Consider the following 8957-nt stretch of genomic DNA (forward strand, 5'->3'; position numbering starts at 1 on the left):
TCTTTTCCCAGCTACATGAATACGCCTCCCCTCCAGGTACACTTGACCTTCTGTCTTAACCAATCAAATGGATATCTCAAGACAAGAGAGAGGACAGAGTTTAATTGCATCAACATTTTCGTGATCCAATTGACATTTTAGTCATTTAGCAGATGCTCTTATCCAGAGCAACTTACAATTAGTGAGTGCATACATTTTTCATACTGGCCCCCCGTGGGAATCGAACCCACAACCCTTGCGTTGCAAGCGCCATGCTCTACCAACTGAGCTACAGGAGGGCCAAGGATGCAGGTTGACGTTTATTGTTATGAATCTTGTCTTGGAGGCAGAACTGAGTGATTTCCCCTTAGCTAGGCCAGCTGCAAAGTCAAAATTGGCTATATTGTAAAAATTCATGAAAACATGCTTTTTTTTCTCCCTCTGTCCCCCTCCCTCTCTCCCCATCCCTCCCCCTCCCTCTCTCTCCCCATCCCTCCCCCTCCATCTCTCCCCCATCCCTTCCTCCCCTCCCTCTCTCCCCCCCTCCCTCTCTCCCCCCATCCCTCCCTCCCCCCTCCCTCTCTCCCTCCCATCCCTCCCTCCCCCTCCCTCCCTCCCCCCATCCCTCCCTCCCTCTCCCCCCATCCCTCCCTCTCCCTCCCTGTCTCATAATTTCAGTTCCTGTCTCTGTGTAGTGATGGTTCTGCAGGCCAGCAGAAAGCCAGCGGAGGTGATTATTTGTGTTCCACTGGAGACCCAGGCCAGGACCAGGGACCAGCCAAACAGGATCTGGATCCCCTCCATATTGACCCCCATCTGCTCAGCCAGACACTGAGCCTCCTGGAAGACTGCAGCAGAGTAGGCCATGTACACACTCACCCCTGTTAGAGAGGACAGAGCTGGAGGGAAGGAGAAAAGGTGTGTTACTGACAAAATACCAAATGACAGGAACATACTGACCACTAGGGAGACACAGGGACATACTGACCACTAGGGAGACACAGGGACATACTGACCACTAGGGAGACACAGGGACATACTGACCACTAGGGAGATACAGGGACATACTGACCACTACGGAGATACAGGGACATACTGACCACTAGGGAGATACAAGGACATACTGACCACTAAGGAGACACAGGTGGAAAGGGAAAAATCGTCAAATTGTTTTGGCCCAAAGTTCTTCAAATCAAATCCCAAATCAATGTTTATTGCAGATTTGCAGATGTTATCAAAGGTGCAGCGAAATGCTTGTGTTTCTAGCTCCAACAGTGCAGTAATATCTAGCAATACAAAACAATACACACATAATCCCCAAAAGTAAAAAAAAGTTTGTCAATGTCAGAGACAGGAATATAAATATACACAGTGGCCAGTTTATTAGGTACACCACCCCGTTCACGAAAATTGATCGCTCCTACAGACAGTGAGTCACGTGGCTGTGGCTTGCTATATAAACCAGGCAGACAGGCATCGAGGCATTCAGTTACTGTTCTATTGAACGTTAGATGGGCAAAACGAGTGACCTAAACAACTGAGCGTGCTATGATCGTCGGTGCCAGGCGCGCCGGTTCCAGTATCTCAGAAACGGACGACCTCCTGGGCTTTTCACGCATGACAGTGTCTAGAGTTTACCTACAATGTTGCGACAAACAAAAAACATCCAGTCAGCGGCAGTCCTGTGGGCAAAAACAGCTCGTTGATGAGAGGTCAAAAGAGAATGGCAAGAATGGTGCAAGCTAACTGGCAAACAGGAACATAACGACGCAGTACAACAGTGGTGTGCAGAACGACATGTCGGAACTCACAACTCGTCGGTCCTTGTCACGGATGGGCTATTGCAGCAGACGACCACACCGGGTTCCACTCCTATCAGCTAAAAACAAGAAGAAGCAGCTCCAGTGGGCACGTGATCACCAACACTGGACAATTGAGGAGTGGACGAATCCTGGTCCGACGAATCCCGGTTCCTGTTGCGTCATGCTGATGGCAGTCATGAATTTGGCCTAAGCAACATGAGTCCATGGCCCCAACCTCCCTGGTGTCAACGGTACAGGCTGGTGGCGATGGTGTAATGGTGTGGGGAATGTTTTCCTGGCGCACGTTAGGTCCCTTGATACCAATTGAGCAAAGTTTCTATGCCCTGAAGAATTCAGGCTGTTCTGGAGGCAAAGGGCGGTCCAACCCCGTACTAGATGGGTGTACCTAATAAACGGGTCAGAGTGTATGTACACATATAATGGAATGTGTGTGTGTATATATATATATGGTACCAGTCAAAAGTTTAGACACACCTACTCATTCAAGGGCTTGTCTTTATTTTGACTGTTTTTATTTTCTACTATTGTATAATGGTGTGTATGGACAGTATGGACAGTATATGAACAGAAAAGGTGTGTACAGCAGTAGTTATATAGGATGGTGTATATAGACAGTATGGACAGTATATGAACAGAAAAGGTGTGTACAGCAGTAGTTATATAGGATGGTGTTTATAGACAGTATGGACAGTATATGAACAGAAAAGGTGTGTACAGCAGTAGTTATATAGGATGGTGTATATGGACAGTATATGAACAGAAAAGGTGTGTACAGCAGTAGTTATATAGGATGGTGTATATAGACAGTATGGACAGTATATGAACAGAAAAGGTGTGTACAGCAGTAGTTATATGGGATGGTGTGTATAGACAGTAGGGACAGTATATGAACAGAAAAGGTGTGTACAGCAGTAGTTATATAGGATGGTGTGTATAGACAGTATGGACAGTATATGAACAGAAAAGGTGTGTACAGCAGTAGTTATATAGGATGGTGTTTATAGACAGTAGGGACAGTATATGAACAGAAAAGGTGTGTACAGCAGTAGTTATATAGGATGGTGTTTATAGACAGTATGGACAGTATATGAACAGAAAACGTGTGTACAGCAGCAGTTATATAGGATGAACCATGACTAGAATACACTATATACATATGAAGTGGACAGCAGCAGTTATATAGGATGAACCATGACTAGAATACAGTAGATACATATGAAGTGGACAGCAGTAGTTATATAGGATGAACCATGACTAGAATACAGTATATACATTTGAAGTGGACAGCAGTAGTTATATAGGATGAACCATGACTAGAATACAGTAGATACATATGAAGTGGGTAAAACAGTATGTGAACAAGTGACCAGTGTTCAATGACTATGTACATAGGGCAAACAGTCTCTAAGGTGCAGGGTAGAGTACCGGGTGGTAGCCGGCTAGAACATTGACTAAGGTTCAGGGCAGGGTACTGGGTGGAGGCCGGCTACTGTGTAGCAGTCTGATGGCCTGGAGATAGAAGCTCTTTCTCAGTCTCTCGGTCCCAGCTTTGATGCACGTGTACTGTCTCCTTCTTTTAGATGGTAGCCGGGTGAACAGGCCGTGGCTCGGGTGGCTGAGGTCCTTCATGATCTTCTTGGCCTTCCTGTGACACCGGGTGATGTGTGCCCCCACTGATGCATTGAGCTGACCTCAACACCCTCTGGAGAGCCCTGCGGTTGCGGATGTTGCAATTGCCGTACCAGGTGGTTATACAGCCCGACAGGATCCTCTCAATGGTACATCCTGCATCAGCAAACTCAATAATTGAGTACAGTTTCTGCCTATAGGTGGAGAGGAGCAGAATGGAGGCGTGATCTGATTTGCCAAAGGGAGAACGGCGGAGGGCCTTGTAGCTGTATCGGAAGGGAGAGTAGCAATGATTCAGGGTCCATGTTGCGCGTGTAGCACAGGAGACGTCTTGATAGAATTTCTGTAGCGTTTTCCTCATATTTCCTTTATTAAAGTCCCCAGCTACAATAAATGCCGCCTCAGGATATGCAGTTTCCAGTTTGCACTTAATCCAAATGCTACTAATGCCATAATGAACATCCCTTGGAGCGTTCATTCCATTTCTGCAGTGAGGCACCAGGTGCACAGCACTTCCAAAACCATTTGTTTTTGAGACCGGTGTGGACCAAAGTATGTCATGGATCATTTGGTTACACTTTACTTGACACCCAGTGTCATAACATGTTATAACACGGTCATAACCATGTCATAATATATCATAACAGCTGACATAACATGTCATAACCTGTTATAATATCGTCATAACACTTTCATGACACATATTTAGACCTGTTGTACATAAGAGTGTCAAAACCCACAAAACCTACCACACAAGGCAAAACATTCCATTACACCATAGCCTACTTGTCAACAGTATGTTAATGTTACAGTATATCCAATTTTCTGAAATTGACAATATTAAATTATCATTGCACACAAATTGATGTCAGACATGCACATACCCCAATGCTCTGTTGCTGATGACTGGGATGAATGCAGGAGCAGATTTCAGGAGCATGGCATACACGTGATAGGCCTATCTGGCTTGTATGATTATGATGGTCATAATGCTTCTTGACAGAGTCATAAAGTGACACAGGATGGTCATAATGCTTCATGACAGTGTCATAAAATGTATTTTCTGCAAGTTATTTAAAACATGATGGGGAAAAAGCATTCATAACAACAACAACAACAAAGGACTTAAGAAGTTATAAAATAAATAAATAAAATTATGCAAGTTATGTCAGCTGTTATGACATATTATGACATGGTTATGACCGTGTCATAACGTGTTATGGCGTTGGGTGTCAAGTAAAGTGTTGCCGATCTCAAATATGGATTATGATGGATTACAAGCTAATAAAAATGGTTACGAAAAATGACAATTATGACAATAACAGTGTCCATTTGCGTGACAATTAATCATTAACCATGATTCCATAATCATCACAGCCCTATGTGTGGGACATCACATGTCCTTTCATCCATTCTTGTTGTGTGTGCTTGCGTATGGCCTTGATTACTGAAAAGAAAAGAAATGTGGTCCGCTCTGCAGCTCCAGTGTCAGACCAGCTCTCGTCAACAGGCCTGATGACGAGGTGTGCCCATAGAGATCCTATTAAATTACTAGAGGGGCTATGTCATAAACCCTCAAAGTTCCAGAATGGGGAGAAAATGGCAGCCATCTTGGTCAGGGAGAAATCCAAACCAGTCTAAATGGAATGAATGGCAGTAGAAGCATAATCCTGATTTTACTATGCAGGAAAATAATAGTAAGACGTGATGTATCAGAAATTGTGTAATAGAATTATAGTCAACCTAAAATATTGTCATATCATTATAAATAGTTTATACAGGTCTTATACCCATTTCCTGTATAAACAGCCCCTAAACTACACTGAACAACAATATAAACACAACATGTAAAGTGTTGGTTCCATGTTTCATGAGCTGAAATAAAAGATCCCAGAAATGTTCCGGCCTCACAACCGCAGACCCTGTGTATGGCATTGTGTGGGCGAGTGGTTTGCTGATGTCAACGTTGTGAACAGAGTGTCCCATGGTGGCGGTGGGGTTATGGTAAGGGCAGACATAAGCTACAGACAACAAAAACAATTGTATTTTATCAATGGCCATACTGTGATACCGTGACGAGATCCTGAGACCCATTGTCGTGCCATTCATCTGCTGCCATCATCTCATGTTTCAGCATGATAATGTCGCAAGGATCTGTACACAATTCCTGGAAGCTGAAAATGTCAGAGTTCTTCCATGGCCTGCATACTCACCAGACATGTCACCCATTGTGCATGTTTGGGATGCCCTGGATCGACTGGTACGACAGCGTGTTCCACTTCCCGCAAATATCCAGCAACTTCGCACAGCCATTGAAGAGGAGTGGGAAAACATTCCACAGGCCACAATCAACAGCCTGATGCGAAGGAGATGTGTCGTGCTGCATAAGGCAAATGGTGGTCACACCAGATACTGACTGGTTTTCCGATCCACACCCCTACCTTTATTTTTTAAGGTGTCTGTGACCAACAGATGCATAACTGTATTCCCAGTCATGTGAAATCCATAGATTAGGGCCTAATGAATTTATTTCAATTGACTGATTTCCCTATATGAACTGTAACTCAGTAAAATATTTTAAATTGTTGCATGTTGTTACATTTTTTTTGTTCAGTGTACTTTGAGTATAAATGAGAGTGGAAAGTGATAGGTACAGTAGATAAACTGTTGTGGTTTGGTGGTGGGGCTTGTATAGTGTGTAGTGAATAGGGTGTAGGGTATAGGGTGCTTACCTCCAAGTAGTAACAGTACACCAGTTATCAGCAGTAGTAGGTATGCTCTGGTGGTAAGGGTGTATTGTGTAGGGTATAGGGTGTAGGGTATAGGGTATAGGGTGTAGGGTATAGGGTATAGGGTGTAGGGTATAGGGTGCTTACCTCACAGTAGTAACAGTACACCAGTTATCAGCAGTAGTAGGTATGCTCTGGTGGTAAGGGTGTATTGTGTAGGGTATAGGGTGTATTGTGTAGGGTATAGGGTGTAGGGTATAGGGTGCTTACCTCCCAGTAGTAACAGTACACCAGTCATCAGCAGTAGTAGGTATGCTCTAGCCAGCAGGCCGATGAACCCCATCACTCCCCCGACGACCATTATGATCATACTGACAGGAAGCAACACCATGAATGTCCCGTGCATATCTGAGAGAGGAGGAGGGAGAGGGAGAGAGGAGCTATAATTATGGCTATAATGCACTCTCTTTAGATAATATATGGTTGCCACAAGAAAAGGGCAACCAGTGAAGAACAAACACCATTGTAAATACAACCCATATTTTTGTTTATTTATTTTCCCATTTGTACTTTAACTATTTGCACATTGTTACAACACTGTATATATACATAATATGACATTTGAAATGTCTTTATTCTTTTGTAACTTCTGAGTGTAATGTTTACTGTTAATATTTATAGTTTATTTGACTTTTGTTTATTATCTACTTCACTTGCTTTGGCAATGTTAACATACGTTTCCCATGCCAATAAAGCCCTTAAATTGGAGAGAGAGAGAGGGGGGGAGGAGAGAGAGAGAGAGAGAGAGAGAGAGAGAGAGAGAGAGAGAGAGAGAGAGAGAGAGAGAAAGAGAGAATGTTACTGCCCTCACACACGCACCAAGGTACAGCAGGGATGCTTCCTTATCTGTCCCAGTACCGTGGGGTCTTATCTCATCTAGAAACCTGGGCTTGTGTTGGCGTAGCAGGGATTATGTTTGTTTGATTTGATACTAATGAATTCTACAGGACCTGTTTGTGTTTCTGATGTCAAATCATTGTGTGTGTGTGTAATGCCCTCTGGTTGCCAGGGTGAACTTCTATCTCGATATCATTACTAATGATTAACTGGACTGAACCCTGTCTGTTACCATGGACTGACTCTCTCTCTCTCTCTCTCTCTCTCCCTCTGTCTCTCTCTGCCTCTCACACTCTCTCTCAATTCAATTCAAGGGGCTTTATTGGCATGGGAAACATATGTTTACATCGCCTCTAGGAGGACAGTCTCTCTCTGTTGTTGTGCTAGGAGGACAGTCTCTCTCTGTTGTTGTGCTAGGAGGACAGTCTCTCTCTACACTCTTAGAAAAAAGGGTTCCAACAGGGTTCTTCGGGTGTCCCCATAGGAGAACCCTTTTTGGTTCCAGGTATAACTATTTTGGGTTCCATGTAGAACCCTCTGTGTAAAGGGTTCTACATGTAACTCAAAAATGTTCTACCTGGAACCAAAAACGGTTCTTCAAAGGATTATCCTATGGGGACAGCCGAATAACCCTTTTAGGTTCTAGATAATACCTTTTTTTTTAAGAGTGTATGAGTTAGTATCATTTGGATGCCTTGTGACTTGTAGGACAGCGGGCAATAATCTGCCCTTTTGGCCCACAGTCCACCCTGCCCTTTTGGCCCACAGTCCACCCTGCCCTTTTGGCCCACAGTCCACCCTGCCCTTTTAGCCCACAGTCCACCCTGCCCTTTTAGCCCACAGTCCACACTGCCCTTTTAGCCCACAGTCCACCCTGCCCTTTTAGCCCACAGTCCACCCTGCCCTTTTGGCCCACAGTCCACCCTGCCCTTTTAGCCCACAGTCCACCCTTCCCTTTTAGCCCACAGTCCACCCTTCCCTTTTAGCCCACAGTCCACCCTGCCCTTTTAGCTCACAGTCCACCCTGCCCTTTCTGGTGCTATATAGAACCCTTTCCTAAGGTTATATAAAGAACTATTAAAAAATATTATATATAGCACCAAAAAGGGTTCTGCTATGGTTACAACACTTTTTGGTGCAGTATGGAACCCTTTTTCATGGTTCTATAAATAACTTTTCTCAATCTCAAAGGTTCTACAAATAATATTTTGAAGAATAATACAAGGTTAGCAATATTGTGTTGTTAATATTCCATAGGTGTTATTAATGTGTTAACTGACAAGTAGAATCAGGTGTGCTAGCGCTGGAACAGCTGAGGGTCCCTGAAGCAGTGATGTTACGTTTGATACTGGAGCTCCGAGGCATGCGTCGAAATTGCGAAGCATCTAACTTCGAAGCAGCGTGCCGATGCATGTATCATTTTATCAGAATTACATCATCAATGATGTGTGAAGCTTCGTTTGAGCATGTGCTTTTTTAAACCATGTGTTGCAAAATGCGAGATCCCACTGATTTCGCCGTGGTTCCGGTGCTTTCTTTGATGAAGCTGCTTTCAAACACGACCTTTACTGGTTATCGTACTTATACAACTAGTTAGGATTTTGTACATGTAATTACACCTGACTGGTAGCTTAGCAGGTAGAGTAGGTAACTATCCTAAATAATGCCATAGGTTCTGTTTTAGAACAATAGTAAAGTTGAAGGAAACAAAGGGAAGCATGATGTAAGATGTGAACCTGGCAATCCAACATACTTAGGTTCCTAAAGACAAAGACTTACTGCTGCGCCACCGAGTTTTGATCAAATCAGTAGAGGCAAAAAAACTGATCTAATAATCACAGAAGGGCTGTAGCTCAGTTGGTAGTGCATGGCGCTTGCAACGCCAGGGTTGCGGGTTCGA

The 8957-nt window shown here is 43.9% G+C and overlaps 1 protein-coding gene across 1 annotated transcript; it reads right to left on the reverse strand.

The window, feature by feature from the left end:
• Nucleotides 1–645: 645 nt before the first annotated feature.
• Nucleotides 646–8422, reverse strand: LOC121556136 (transmembrane protein 114-like). The gene is made up of 3 exons (XM_041870024.1): nt 8338–8422; nt 6431–6568; nt 646–878 (listed from the first exon to the last, which is right to left on the reverse strand). The coding sequence occupies exons 1-3, from the start codon at nt 8420–8422 to the stop codon at nt 646–648; spliced, it is 456 nt and encodes a 151-aa protein (XP_041725958.1).
• Nucleotides 8423–8957: the final 535 nt, after the last annotated feature.

This window comes from Coregonus clupeaformis, unplaced genomic scaffold (genome assembly GCF_020615455.1).
Source record: "Coregonus clupeaformis isolate EN_2021a unplaced genomic scaffold, ASM2061545v1 scaf0469, whole genome shotgun sequence".
NCBI classification, from domain to species: domain Eukaryota; kingdom Metazoa; phylum Chordata; class Actinopteri; order Salmoniformes; family Salmonidae; genus Coregonus; species Coregonus clupeaformis.

Bases quoted from the DNA above. Each gene is read 5' to 3' on its own strand.
- LOC121556136 (XM_041870024.1), bottom strand. From the start codon at position 8,422: ATGCCTCGGAGCTCCAGTATCAAACGTAACATCACTGCTTCAGGGACC. The intron at 6,569-8,337 runs GTCAGTTAACAC...CTCCTCTCTCAG, and splicing joins TAGCACACCTGATTCTACTT to ATATGCACGGGACATTCATG. The intron at 879-6,430 runs GTAAGCACCCTA...CCTTCCCTCCAG, and splicing joins TGTACTGTTACTACTGGGAG to CTCTGTCCTCTCTAACAGGG.